Raw genomic sequence first — 15,035 nt, forward strand, 5'->3', positions numbered from 1 at the left:
AAACTTTGCAACTTTAGTAGGAGTCAAGCAGGACAGCACAGGACATGTGTCTGCAAACAGCATGGCACAGAGTAGTTGGAGGTATGCAGCCAATATCCTGCAGCTCTTCATCTAACAGCTCACTCTAACTGCGTCTTGTTTTTGTTCCATCGCTCCCTGGACATTTTAAACTGATTCATCATCAAAAAATGAACTTTCTACATCAATATTGTGATAGTTTGTGGATCTCAGCTGGGCAGACATGGATATTTACAGAGGAGGAGGATTATGTGGAGTGCAGTGTTTCACTAGATGCTGACCTGAAATAAAATAGCCAAACACTTAGTGCTAAAAAAAGATGCTCCGTTCTTTTAGCACAGTGTAAAAACCTGGCAATGCCATCGCAAACAATTGAGAAAGTGGAGAAGTTGCACTGTCCTCGGAACAACCCCAAAGTGTGGTAAAAACTAGGCATGTGTTCCAGTTGCTTCACTTGTTAAATCCTTATGTTATACTGGAAGGCAGTGAATTTTATGTATTATTTCAATAAGGTCACTTGAAAGAATTGAACAGGATTTACTTCATGATAAGGTGATTAGATTTCAATGACCCAACACGACAGAATAAAATTCCAGCGGTGATGAGATTTGATGCTGTTGATGAAGACTGAGGATGGATGGAGCTCTGACTGAGGTGTCTGTGAGGTAGAGATGGGGAGGAGCTGGGCTGCAGAAATGAGAGTCTGAGAGGAAGAATGATAGAGAACGCAGATTTAAACTACACTTGGTCTTGCACGCCTTCTTTGAGCTGATTGGTTCAAAGAAGATGTGCACTAACATGATTAGACGAGAGTAATGATGTCAGTATTGAGACTGCCAGCGTGGGAAAGTGGTAGTGATGTAAAGAACAGGCAAGCACTCTAACGCCTGGGAAAGCAGGCAGATGAGTGATTACACTTCCTCCTTATTGAGCATAAGCTTCACTTTATTTAATTGATGGAGTCCAAACCAAACAAAGAAGAAACAGGCGTCTGTGAGGTTCCCTGCTCATCCTGCATAAACATCAAATTGATTGCACAACAGGAACATTTTAAGGTTTTAACTACATATTGAAATACAGTTACTGAAATGTTGATTAAACAATAGTTTTGCAGGATAGATGTCAAAAAACTTCCTTTACAGTCGTGTTAAGCCTGGGTCGTCCTGACAGGTCACCAAACTGGAGTTTTTGGTGTGGTGTGTGTGGCCTTTTTTGGCCTCTGCTGTGGTAATTGCTGCCCCCCTCTTCTTTTGCGTCTGTGGTTCAGTTCGGGTCATGACTCTGTGTATCCTGAATCGCCCATTGTGCTTGTGCAATTGTTCATCCATCTCTCTTTTCAGTTTTGGCTCTGCATGGCTTCTCGGTTCACACTCTTCCCTTGCTGTGGTTTTTCTGTCTTTCTTGTCTTCAGTATAAGTACTCGGGAATAATACGGCACTGTCGTCGCATCAGCTGTTCATCTTTTTTTGTCATTTTGCATATCAAAGAAAGAAATGGATGCTTATATTTCCCATAGTCTCCTTGTATCTTGCTGGAGTGTTTGAACAGGTGTCTGAAAGGGTTCAAAGACCTGAGAACTTAACATTTTTTCACAAAACACAAATAGAAAGTGAGCTTTTATAATTCAAACAAGAGAGGGAGAAAGAGTAAAACCCTATGAGGAAATAAACCAATACACACTCACTCACTTAAATACACTTTGGTAGGTTGGGAACGTCTCATGGACAGAAGTCATACATTTTCTTTTGCAGTGTAATTAAATTGAGCTGAAATCAAAGACGTTTTATTTTATAAAGGACGAGAAATGTTCTGTTTCATTTCTCACTCTTTACTGAAAGTTGAAAAAGGGGAAAAAATCCAGCTTTTTTCAGGCAGCTGCCAAAAAAAAGTCTTTAATGTAAACTGCTATATGTCTGTGAAGGTTCACAGCCGTCCAGACCATTGTAGTCTATGGAGCTTGGAACGTCCAGATGCTTTTCTTTCCAAGCTCCTTAGTCTTTAATGTAAAGTATGCAGGAGCTTTTTGAGCATGGGAATAGTATTCAAGGTAGTTTACAGGTTTTACCAAAGCTCACTGGGGAAAAAATGAACAGAAAGAAAAATTTGTGAAGCAGTTAAATGACTGAAGAAAAAATAAAAATACAAATGTTAATGAACAGAAATCTCTCAATTTTTACTGAGAAGCATCATCTGCTTTTGCCTGTTTTTATTTGCATTCTTTTCTGGTGGCTTATTGTAGCGTTTTTACACATATTCACTATTGTAGTTTTAGCAATACAAGTTTAATGCTGATGAACAGATGAACTCTTCACCTGGATGTTTGGGCTTCACTGTGCCCAAAGAAATGAATGAATTCTATTTAGATATTAAGCTGTTTTGCATATTTTCAGTGAGGTACAAGGAACACACGTATAGTGACATACATATACATTTTTACTTTGATTAATAACTTTGTTGTTACAGAAATAACAACAAAGTTATTAATACATTATACAAGTTTTTACTTGTGCAGTATTAACATGTAAAGGTGGAACTACAATGTTAATTTCGAACTTCATATTTTTATTCTTGAGCTCTGCTTAAATAGCTTTGCAATACTGAAACTAACCGCTGTGTGAAACAGAGGGTGCGCCTCTGTTTAAGCTAGCTTGTCTCTGATTGGCTGTTTCTCATAAACAGCCTGGGCTGTGTGTCTGAGCCGTTCTGTCTTATATAATGCTGAGCCCAGTGTAGAAAAGAAATGTCTGTAACTGTTTAGTGTTTAGTGAAGTCTGAGGTTTGGGCTCATAAGGATTACTCGCACATACACTGACAGCAATATTTGAAACTTTGTCCATGTTTATTTTGGGCAGCAGCCATTGAAACAATAAATACATGACATAAAATAAGGAATACGGAAATAAGAAAAGGCATAAGAGTTTCCTTTTAAAATAAGAATACACTAATTGTAGAAACTGACATGAGCACGTGTTACAGCAGGTGTGGTAATCCAGTTTTGAAGACGATCCTTCCACAGAAATCGCTATATCTGCAAGGTCATCCCACACTAGACAGGAAGTGTCCAGGCTGTCCCTGTGATTTTCACAAAGACTCAAGGTCAAACCATAACATTTTAAAAACTTTTCATTCAGCTGAGTCTATTTAAAATTTCATTAAAAGTATCGAGACCTCGCCAAATAAAGGGGAAAAATATCTTTCTTTGGATGCTTTTCCAGACAGAATAAAGGTTTTTGTTTATAGTTTCCAAGTGTCAGTTTGATCAGATCTGTCTACGACATACTGGAGATATTGCAGCGAAATGCCATTTAAGCCATATTACACGCTGAAGTGCATCGTGCATGGCTCGCTGTTGCTGCATTTTGGCAGCACCCGGGCAGCAATCCAGGTTTGACACTCAGCGGGAAACTAGAATCAAGATTATTTCATGGTAATACAAGCTGAGTCACTGTCACTGTAGTTTAATGATTATAAAAACATCTAATTTTGCACTTAGCGTTGGACACCAGAGGCACTCACATACTTTTATTGTATAAATCTACATTTCAATGACTTATTTTAAACTGAAGTCAGTGTTATTATGAAATGCAGAAGAAATGTTGAAGTTTCCTTATGATTAGCAGATGCAGTGTTCGTAAAAACAAACACTTTTTACTTTTATGAACAAGGATTTGAGTTATGTTACTGCAGCATGGCAAAGCAGCAGTGAGCTAAAAAGGGAAACTTCATGTAACATGGTATATTGTCCATTTTATTACACAGAGAAAAAAACATTCTATCCTTTAGGTTTTGGTCGGCTGTGCCCAAGTAACATTTAATGCCTGTTGTAAATCCTAATATATTCAACAGTCTGGCATATGTCAGTACATTCTACTACATTCTTTGGATTTAATTAACTTTTCTATTTGCAGCATTGCTGCTCGTCTCTTCCTGTCTGTATGTGCCTTAAGGCAGATGTATAACACCACTGCTGTTAGTGAATGCCATTAAAATTTCAAACAAAGTTTCTCCTTAATTGAAAAGTTGCAAATGTCTGAGAGAATGTGCCACAGTTTTTCTGTGTGGTATTGGTGTCTTCACGTCATCACTGAATTCCTAAATAACTCCAAGAATTAGACATCAGAACTTCTGTTTCCTTGTTCTTCTTTTTGTTAAAGGCACTGGATATTTTTTTTATCATGCTGCAGAATCACCTTAGATTTCACTTAAACATCTGAAATGTTTGAACTTCTTGTGCCCTGTGTCACTGGAAAAAAATCATTCCTAGAAGGGTGGGAACCCTGTGAAGAGGTACAGTTGTGGTTGAGGTAAGGAGGAGTGATGATAAATGGTTTGGGACACGTCTCCCGAACAGGACTGGACCTTCCCTTTCTGACTGAAGTCTGGCATCCCGGCTTCTCGTCAAACAAACACTCTTTGATGTTCTTGCCGAAAGAAGCCAGTGGAAGAAATTCAACCTACAGCATCTTTTTCTGAGGAAACAAGATAACAGGACAAACAGAGAGAGAGAGGAAAAGAGAGAGGGAGGGAGAGGGAGGGAGAGGGAGCCGCCGACGGGCCATGTGTGGTCGGATTTCATTCGTTTTGTTTTCTTTTGTAATGCAACAGATACTAAAATCTTTTAAACAAGAAGAAATGTTGCCGGCTTTTATCCTCCAGCACTAAGAGTGTAATGGGGCTCTGGAAATCTACAAAACACAAAGGCCTTATTGCATCACATCTGTGCTCAAACACAAAGACCCATTTTTTATCCTCCAAAAAATCAGACTGCAAATGAACCGAATGTTAAAATTAGACTGTAAACAATAATGTTGTGCTTCGTGATCACGCAGGAGGAGAGAGACCAGACACATTTCTGCATGAAACCCACCTTCTTTGTCGTCAGTTACATGTCACAACAACACATTTTGTATAAATTTTCTGGTATTGTTGTTTCATTATTTACTTTATAATTTTGTTAGCATTTTCTGGTGTTTTTCACATTCTTTCCTGAAACACAAAACTGTGTTACACCTCCCACTTCTTGTGGGTTAAACTAATATCTAAGACATCACTTTTGTCAGTTCTGTACACTGCAAAACATTTGTTTACCCTTATTTGCCTCTTTCTTTATTTCTTTTGTTGTTTTTCATTCTTGTACAAATAATTCCTTGCAGGTATGCGTCCTTGGGTCTTTGCTTTTATGAAACTTTAGCTAGATTGAAGGAAAAAAGGTCAAATTGCCTGTCACTGCTTCCTTTTTCTAAATTACAGAGTAAATGGAATTTGACCCAGTTAATTAACGCTGACACGTTACAAGCCATTTTGCAATCCACGCTGAAAGCAGGTCAGAAGGTTACAGAGAATACAGACCACATGTACTGCAGAGAATAAAATAACTGCCAAACAGCAGTGGGTGATAAACACACCACATAAAGTACAATAGAGCAGAAACAAATTACTTTCAGCTCTTTTCTTCTCTTTGTTCTTTACTCATGAAGTTTATTCAACAAATTATTTAAATTATCTTTTGCTACATTGTTTTTGTTTTCCCTCAGTGCCGCCATGACGTTGATTTTTCTTTCTTTTTTTCTGCAGAGTTTGTTGTGAAGTACAAACAGTCAAATCCACTATAAGATGCACTGAAATAAGTTCTGATGCTTAGTGCTGGTTAAAATCTTTCCAACTGAATGTTAGCAACATTAGCATTAGTATATTAGGAATGACATGGCAACTTACCAGAAGTAAAACCAGTAAAGCACCCCCTGGTGGCTGTCAGCATTATAGATCAGAAATCCCTCCATAGATATCTGTGTTGCCGGTTGCTTTGTAGTGACTGTCACTAGCGGACCAAACTTCCTGCATAGGTAACTTTTTAAAGCATTGACGGACCTGTCATATATCTGGGAACAGTATTCTTTGCTGCCATTTGGTATTTGCTCGCCCATTTTGGGTTGCCAACAGTGATCACCTTACTAGGTGGTTGTAGCTCAGGAGGTAGAGCAGGTCACCTTCTGATCGGAAGGTTGGTGGTTCGATTCCTGGCCCTGCGTGTCCTTGGGCTTGATACTAGCCCCAAACTGCTCTCTGATGCATCCATCGGAGTATGAACGTGTGTGTAAATGTAGTTAGAAAAAGCAGAAAGTGAATGTGGCTTGTTGTATAGAGTGCTTTGAGTACTCCAGGAGAGTAGAAAAGTGTTGCGTAAGAATCAGTCCATTTACCTGTGTGTGGTTATAGTCCTCACCACGTCTTTAGCTAAGGTAAGGGTAATGGATAGGGCTTCGGTTTCTCTTACATATTCAATTCAATTTCAATTCAATTTTATTTATATAGCGCCAAATCACAATAAAAGTCGCCTCAAGTATATTGACAATAGATCGCACAATAATAAATGAGAAAACCCCAACAATCATATCATATGACCCCCTATGAGCAAGCACTTTGGCGACAGTGGGAAGGAAAAACTCCCTTTAACAGGAAGAAACCTCCGGCAGAACCAGGCTCAGGGAGGCGGCCATCTGCTGCGACCGGTTGGGGTGAAGAAGGAAAACAGGATGAAAGACATGCTGTGGAAGAGAGACAGAAATTAATAACAGATATGATTCATGCAGAGAGGTCTATTAACACATAGTGAGTGGCTGGAAGGAAAAACTCAATGCATCATGGGAATCCCCGGCAGCTCTACGTCTATGCAGCATAACTAAGGGAGGATTCAGGGTCACCTGGTCCAGCCCTAACTATATGCTTTAGAAAAAGGAAAGTTTTAAGCCTAATCTTAAAGTAGAGATGTGTCTGTCTCCCGAATCAAACTGGAAGCTGGTTCCACAGAAGAGGGGCCTGAAAACTGAAGGCTCTCCCTCCCATTCTACTTTTAAATACTCTAGGAACAACAAGTATGTTGTGGATCAAACTGTGCACCGGCTCATGTGAGCTAATGACAGGTTTCAAAGTGCAGAATCTAAAAAGCACAGCATCTAAATTAGTCTTCAGTTTTAAATTTTGGTGCCTTTTTTCTCACATGGAGAACAACTTAGCTGTGAATTGAAACGCCTGTCCTGCATTGTGTTCATATATTTTGGCTACTGTTGTGTGACTGCAACTTCCTCCTGTTCACTTGTTATTCGTGACCCGTTTTGGGTCACAAATAGTGCTGCTGAATCGCCCATTGAGTTGTCCTGCCTGTATCTATTAATCCCGTGCTCTCTCCACCACACCCTCTCTTGTCACTAACGTCCTCTTTTTAATTTGATTTAAACACAAATCTGTGAACTTCCTCAGAGCAAAATTTGATATCACCAGATCTACAGTTTTTAATAAAGTTGAAATAATAAAAGCAGTCAGCATTAGATTAAGTTCAATTCAATTCAATTTAATAGAATTATTGTTTCTGTAATACGATATATTTTCTTAATTCTTATCTTGTCTAAGGTTTTTCTAATTTGCCTAAAACAGAACAAAGATAAGTAAAAGCAGTGCGCTTTAAGTATGATGCATGCAAATATCAGGCATGGTAACACTGATATGGTAAATCATTCCTTATTGAGCTAGTTTGGAATTTCCCAGGAATAAAGCATATCTTATCTTATCAACAAATTAAACACACACTTGTGTACTTGTGTCAACGCCAAATTTCAAAACATTGATTTGTTTAAAGCTCTTTTATCATTGTTTATTCAGCCACATACTGTATATGTTTCTGTCCAGAATTTCTGTTAAATCAAAGTGATTTATTGTGATTACACTTGCCTGCAGTTTGACAGCTGTTGATGCAGGATTGCCAACTCTCACATTTTTGGTGTGAGACACCCGGTGTTAGGTTCTGTCTCACGCTGCCCAAACAAATCTGCCTTTGAATAGAGTCATTTCATCCAAATCTGGAAAACGTTCCCATCTGACCCTCAAGAATTATGTGATTATTTTTCAGTTGCTTTAGTATTTGTAATAAAACTATGGAAAATATTACTTACATACAAGTTTTCTTAACAATAAAGTCAAAGTACATAAAGGTGCATTGAAAATCATCAATTATTTTTAATTTTTCATAATTCAGCAAAAGAAGGGATAATTATATTTAAGTTCTATAAAAAATTGCAATAAATCTTGCAATAGAGTTTCATGAAATAAGTTTTCATGGCTGAGCACCTGATTCCAAGCCTTACATCATCTGGCATTATGCTAAGCATCAGATGCAATAATGTAAAGCACGCTGCCACTGGACATGTGGAGACTGGAGTGACAAATCGCGCTTCTCCATTTGGCAGTCCAAAGATGAGTCTGGGTTTAGTGGTTGCAAAACTTGTCTGACTGTATTTGTTCCAAGTGTAAAGTTTGGTGGATGGGGGATTATGATGTGGGGTTGTTTGTTGGGAGTTCATGCTCCCAACTTTGTGGGAAAAGTTTGGAGATGGCTCCTTTCTGTTCCAACATGGCCGTGCACCAGTGCAAAAAACAAGGTCCATAAAGACGTGGATGATCAAGTTTGGTGTGGAAGAGCTTGACTGGCCTGACCTCAACCCCAAGACTGCGAGCCAGGACCTCTTCATCCAATAAACACACTCCTAACCCCTGTGGAAAGGCTTCCCAGAAGAGTTGAAGTGATATATTATTATGATATATTAAACCCTGCAGATTAAGAGTGGAATGTCACTCGAGTTCATATGCGCATGAAGGCAGACGAGCAAATACTTTTGGCCATGTAATATGCTTCATAATGTTCAAGTCAATTTGAGGCCTAGTTTAGTGATATGTTTAGGATGCTATGATATACATGCATTAATAATTTAACAAAAGCTCTTTTCTCCTTTGTCTGCAGCTGGTCTTCTACTTGGTCGTGCAGACGTTGTACACTCTGGGTCACAGTCTGTCTTTAATCGCCCTCACTACAGGGTGCGCTATCCTCTGCCTATTCAGGTAAGACTGAATACTAAAATTTTATTAAATCAGAACATGAAGATAAAAAAAGCAACAGAAAGTGAACATGAAATTAATTACAGTCTTCCTGGAAAGCCGGTCAGTTTAATATGATAATTTAATTTGATTTTAAGTGAACAAGCACAGCTTTATGGCTAATTGTCCACATATTTGTATGTGTACATGTCCTCCTAGTTTTGTGTAGACACATACTGGCATAAAACCAACACAGTGAGGGCATTTCTTTCATGCGAGATATTATTTTAACTTAATATTAGATTCAAGTTTAGAGGAGGTTAAACTCCCCTCAAAGAAGCCACTAACTTTGGCTCTATTGTATTGTGAAGTTTAGCAGTTTATGGAAAATTACATATATAAAACAGTACATATTGGTATAAATGTGTAATTTCTATGAAAAAATTTACAAAGAATACTTAATAAAATTTATAGACATACAGGGATAGAATTTTTCATGTGCTGAAATGAATCTAAGACAGTCACATTGTCCAAGCCAAACAAAAGATAAAGAATCATTCTCTTTGTGTGACATATAATTACATGTGCTCATGTGTGATTGGCTTGTACATTTTGGATCTCAATGAATTGCTTTCAAATGAAACCGTGCAACTTTTTGGAAGGAGCCGTTTGCGTGTGGATTCCTGCTGTGACGAGTGGCTTCATAATACAGTGAAACAAAGGGCCAAACAAAAGCAAATGAGTTAATTGTGTGAACCAGTGCAGTTTGTCCAAAGCTAGCATAATGCTGTTAGTTATTTATGGTTTCAGCATCTTCAGGTTCTAACTGTAGCATCTTTATTTAACATTTACTATGCTATGGTACATTTCTTTCATTACTAATATATGTGCAGGAAGCTCCACTGCACCAGAAACTACATCCACCTCAACCTCTTCTTCTCCTTTATTCTGAGAGCCGTGGCCGTGTTGGTGAAAGACGACATCCTCTTCAACCGAAACTCGCACTGCTCAAACCAGCCATCACTGGTGAGGTCACCACCTCTGTCCTCAGCAAGCAGAGTCATATCCCGAGGGAGGCCAACAATGCAGCACTGAGTACAGAAAGCTACACACTCATGTGTTAACAGCACAACTGTCACAATGGGAAAAATGTTTCAGCGTAAAGCCTGACAAAGTTTAAAGCATGAAATAATAAATGGGAATTAAGTGTGCATGCCTCAGATATGAAATTAACACCTCAAACTGTCAAACATTCTGCTGTGACAGTTTGTTTTTCTGATTCAAGTAATAATTTTCTGAAGATGGCTCTGCAGTATTTACTGGCAGTTAGCCCATTCATGTGTTCAGTGAGACAACAGCAATCATCCCGTCACGCATGCTGCCTATCTGCTTAGCTGAGAGGGGCCAGTAGCCTGCGTGCTTTCTGGTCCTAAAACTGTGGAAGCATGCGGAACATCAGGAAGTGTGGACAAGAAGAAAAAAAACCTTTGCTGCATGCACCACTGAGCAGCTTTCATTAGAAGGCATGAGGAGTTAGGTTGTAATCCGGTACCCAGTCCTCCTAATACACCCGGGATATACAGTGAGCCACACAAACACGGGAGCAAATCCAAAAGCCTGAAAATCCTTAGAGCCTCCGTGGGGCAAACTCTGCACCATCTTCACTGTGTAATAGACACTTTTGGGCTGAATGAGTGAGCAAGAGTATGTGAAACTGTGCCCTAGTGTTGCAATGTTATTTTTATAAGTTAACCAGCACTGATGTGTATAGAAAAGCCTGCATTGCTGCAGAGTTTCATTGCCAAAGCATTGATAATACAATTTTGTCAAAGCTACAGGTGTCTCACAGATACTCGGTATCCCTGGCATTGGTGCTCTGGTGTATACAATTATGGTTATAGTCAGAGTGCTCTAACCTTGCATTCATGTGCTCCTTGGATAGTAGGATTTCCCTCGTTGGAATGAGATTCTTCTGACTTTGTTGTGTTCTTACACTTTTAAAATTGGAACATGAACATAACTTGGGCATTACAAAGACAAGGATATTGTATTTTCCCCTTTGCTTTGCTTGATTAATTAGAATTTATTAGAACTACTATAAACTAGATCATTCTATTTGGATAGCAATTAATTGTTACGACCTAATACCATATTACAATGCACAGTGAACATTTGAATGGAATTTTTCTGACAATAAATCAAATATTTATCTGCAATGTTTTTGTGTGACATCAGTAACTCTCTAACTTTGTTGTCATTGCCTATTTTGAGTTTTCCCCAGCTTGATATGACCTACTCCCAGTATGTTTACTGCAGGTCTTTCATTCTGCAGGGCTGATGTTGCCCCCACCCCCAAAATCTAGGAGTATGCTTTACTGTTTACTGAGGCATTTTTAGTGCCTAAATCAAATCGTGTTGCAAATAAAATCAAAAGTTGAGTTGAAATAAAATAAAACAAACTCAGAACTCTCTGTTTTCTGTCTGGCAAACTTGGCACTTAAACTGTTACCTCCTAACCTTCTATGGCGATGCGAACTTTCTCTGCCTCTAGATGAAGTCTGTTATCACTAATATCCCTGCGGCCAATGCACAAAGCACCAAATGCATCTGACAGAATGACAATAGTTGATACTTTTGGATTAGAACATGCTGGATATTTCACTGATCTGCGCCGTTAACCTTTGTGTCATTCATAAATCCAGACTTAGGAAGACCGCTGCTTGTGACGGACAAAAGATAAAGGACAAAATTTGCAACCTGTTTCTGTTATTTAGTGTGTGCTCACTGTTGCACTTTACACATACTGATAAACACACTAGCTTTAAAATAGAAACACCACAAAGTATCACGCAGTTATACCTTCATGAAGGTAAGTTTTAATTCACGACTCTTGTATTAGTTTCAGCTAATAAACTGACAGCAGAAAGCTGGCATCTGATACTCTCCTTCCATCAGTAGCTGCCTGACTCTTCCCTCATGACGTTCCTCCTCCACTCACCCTCATTATCAGGGCACTCTGACCTTTATGCACTCATCTGCTTGGTGCTTGTGACGTCATAATCTGCTCTGGGTGAACTCTCTGACAGATCCAGTGGAAAAATGGAAATGTATACCCACATATCAGAATACTTAGTGTAAATGCATGATTATCCCACACTGTGCTCATGGTTAAAATCAACCGCATACAGTCAGTGATACAATGTACAGTCAAGGCTGATATTATATAGTTTAAGTATACACAAAGCCTATTTAACATCTTTGTACTCTGGGTGTTGGTTAATGCATATTTGCCCCTCTTTTTGTGTTCTCTTTAGGTGGGATGTAAAGCCAGCCTGGTGTTTTTCCAGTATTTCATTATGGCCAACTTCTTCTGGCTGCTGGTGGAGGGTTTGTACCTCCACACTCTGCTGGTTGTCATTTTCTCGGAAAATCGACACTTTATTGTCTACATGTTCATCGGCTGGGGTAGGTACATGTTCTTATTCTTTATTTGATTTTGAATTAAATGGCCACGTGGGAGCTTTCACTCTGTTGTAGCTTCAGGTTTAACAGCTTTATGGTTTTGATTCAATGTCAGAGCTCTCATTACATTACACAGCATTAGGCAGCAAATAAGCCAAATCTTTTTTCCCTCAAATTCAACAATACCGTGCTACATTTGTTATCCTGCAGCACCAAATGTGATATAATTCTTGGCTGAAAAGTTAGCAGTTCACCAACTGGCTCAAGGTAAAGGAAAAGGAAGAAATTTCATATGTGCTGAAAGTGGTTTGGCTTCAGTTAAACAAGGATACAGACTGGTTGGCAAACCACCAACAACCTCTTGTTGTTTAGGGAAAAAGTACAAAGTAAAAGCTGTGCCTTACTGCTGAAGCTAACTGTGGCAGGGCGTGGTCAGCAGTGCCGCTGCAGAGGAGCCAGGCGCACCCGAGCAGCATCCACAATCACGCCTCACCTCATAAAATGGGTACTGGGTCCTGTCATTATGTTGTTGTTGTTGGTGATGTGTGTGTGGCTGCCAGCTGCAAAGCTGCAGCCGAGTGAAAAACAGCAACCGTAAATACACATGCTGAAAAGCATGAAACTGTCGTTGCATCTGCTGTGGATCATTTACAGTAACACATTTCAAAAGGCACAACTGTGTCACAAATTTTGAGATAACACCTTACCTGCAGTCAATTTCACCTACTGACAGCAAGCAACCTGCAGCAGCCCCTCACCAACCATTCAATGAATGCACATTTTTCCGTATAGTGACAGGAGGGGGATCACTGTGTCTAGGTGTCAACAACCTCCAGCAGCCACTTAAATGCATTCTCATTTTCGCATAACAACTAGTTGTTGCCAGTGTGATTGGGGCCTTAAGTCCCTTTTCCATTATTACCTACTCGGATCAACTGGACTTTTAAGGGTTTTCCATTGGGTCATAGTACCTGGCACCAGGCACTAAAATAGTACCTGCTTGGCTGGAGTTCCCAGCGATCTGAGCAGGTACTAAAATGTGATGTCATCAATGCCACTGCTTGCCACCAATTGACTGGTCAATAGCGTCATATGATGAGTCATGAGAGTGTCTTGTTCATGAAAATAAAAGCCACAATTTTTTAAACCTGGCAACAGGGAAAATGGCTCCAAAAAACAACGCCGTGGTCGGTCTGACAAAAAGCCTCAGACCGAGCAGCAGGTACGTCATTGCCTCCACCTTTGTTCTAGCGTTCATGTCACATATTAATTAGATCACGGGATGCTCAGACATGTTTCTATGACAACGACCGTGCACATTAGGGGATACTCAATTGTAATGGAAAACTAGTCGATCTGAGTCTAGTCGTGGCGAGTCGATCCAAGTGAGATACTAATGGAAAAGAGACCTGAAGTCGCATAATAATACCTTGAACTGAGCCTTTTTGCCACTGCCTTCTTGGTATTTTAAAACCAGATGTTTGAAGAGATTAGGTCTGAGAAACTGAGGAATACTGCCTGTTCATATGGTAATATGGGCAATGTTTGACATCATAAATTGAGAAGGAAGGAGGGTAATTTTCTCATAGAGCTCTGTGTAAAGACGTCTTTTCCCCAACAGAGGATTTCCCCCCTGCTGGCTGTTAGTTTCCAGAAGCAATGTCCATCTTTTATTTCCATCTTTTATTTCCATTTTTCCTCCTCCGAAAGACAGTATAACACAGTCTAGTTTTGAGCTTGATATGGAATTTATCAGCAAACAATTAAAAGCCTTAATACACACTGAAGCAATCTGTTTAGAGTCTTAAAACATGGATGGAACTCACATTGCTTTACTCAGAAAGATTAAATCGTAATGGATATTCCTGACTACTAGCAATAAAGAAAAGAAGAAATGCAAACAGGATGTGATAATATTTTTTATACTTCATGGCTGTCGACAGGAATCCCCACTGTGTTTGTGTCTGCGTGGGTGATAACGAGGATTTATCTGGAAGACACGGGGTAAGTGTAACAACCAGAGAGTGAGTTATCACCATAGAAACGCGGTCCAGGTTTATTATTTATGAACTATATAAAGTCTGTTAAACATAGATGGATTATATTTTACTAAATAGATTTACATTCTGACTGAATGTCTGTCTGCAATTTGTTTTGCTTCAAGTTGACATGTGACCATGTGTCATGCTCTCTCTGGAGCTGTTTATTATATTCTCCTTTAAAGGTTGACAGAAGTTAGGCAGTTCCAGTTACATTAAAGAGAGGCATGCATTGGTATTCAACAGCCACTGCCTCTGTTTTTTCATTAGGGGCTCAAATGGCATTTTATTGATTAGACTGTCATTCATTACCATGCAGAAATGGGCCCCAGTTTTTCAAATAATAAGAGAAATATCTCACATGTCAAAGTGCACTTTATTGGATAATTTAGCTGACAGGATTTGCTTTGAGATGTCATCACAGGAACCTGGTGGCGTTTGGCTTTTGTTGCACATTATTGCAGCTGGCACTGCAGCTCATTATCTATGAGTCATGCCGTGTAGGCGTACTATAAAAACAAGCTTCTGAAACAACTCTATAACAATTACTGAGACAGGGTCTGATAGCAAAGGACAGTAAGGACATCACTCCAGAGTGTGAGGAGAATGATAATGAAATTTGTTAACTTTTAAGTTCATTACCAAAGCCAA

General features: G+C 39.3%; 1 protein-coding gene across 1 annotated transcript in view; it reads left to right on the forward strand.

Moving 5' to 3' along the window:
- vipr2 (vasoactive intestinal peptide receptor 2) overlaps positions 1–15,035 on the forward strand; it is a 74,024-nt gene that overhangs the window by 45,701 nt on the left and 13,288 nt on the right. The window contains exons 5-8 of the mRNA XM_031754411.2: positions 8,810–8,907; positions 9,777–9,909; positions 12,198–12,348; positions 14,289–14,349. Of these exons, the coding sequence (XP_031610271.2) occupies positions 8,810–8,907; positions 9,777–9,909; positions 12,198–12,348; positions 14,289–14,349 (443 nt within the window). The remainder of the gene's footprint in view (positions 1–8,809; positions 8,908–9,776; positions 9,910–12,197; positions 12,349–14,288; positions 14,350–15,035) is intronic.

Source organism: Oreochromis aureus, linkage group 18 (genome assembly GCF_013358895.1).
Source record: "Oreochromis aureus strain Israel breed Guangdong linkage group 18, ZZ_aureus, whole genome shotgun sequence".
Lineage (NCBI taxonomy): Eukaryota > Metazoa > Chordata > Actinopteri > Cichliformes > Cichlidae > Oreochromis > Oreochromis aureus.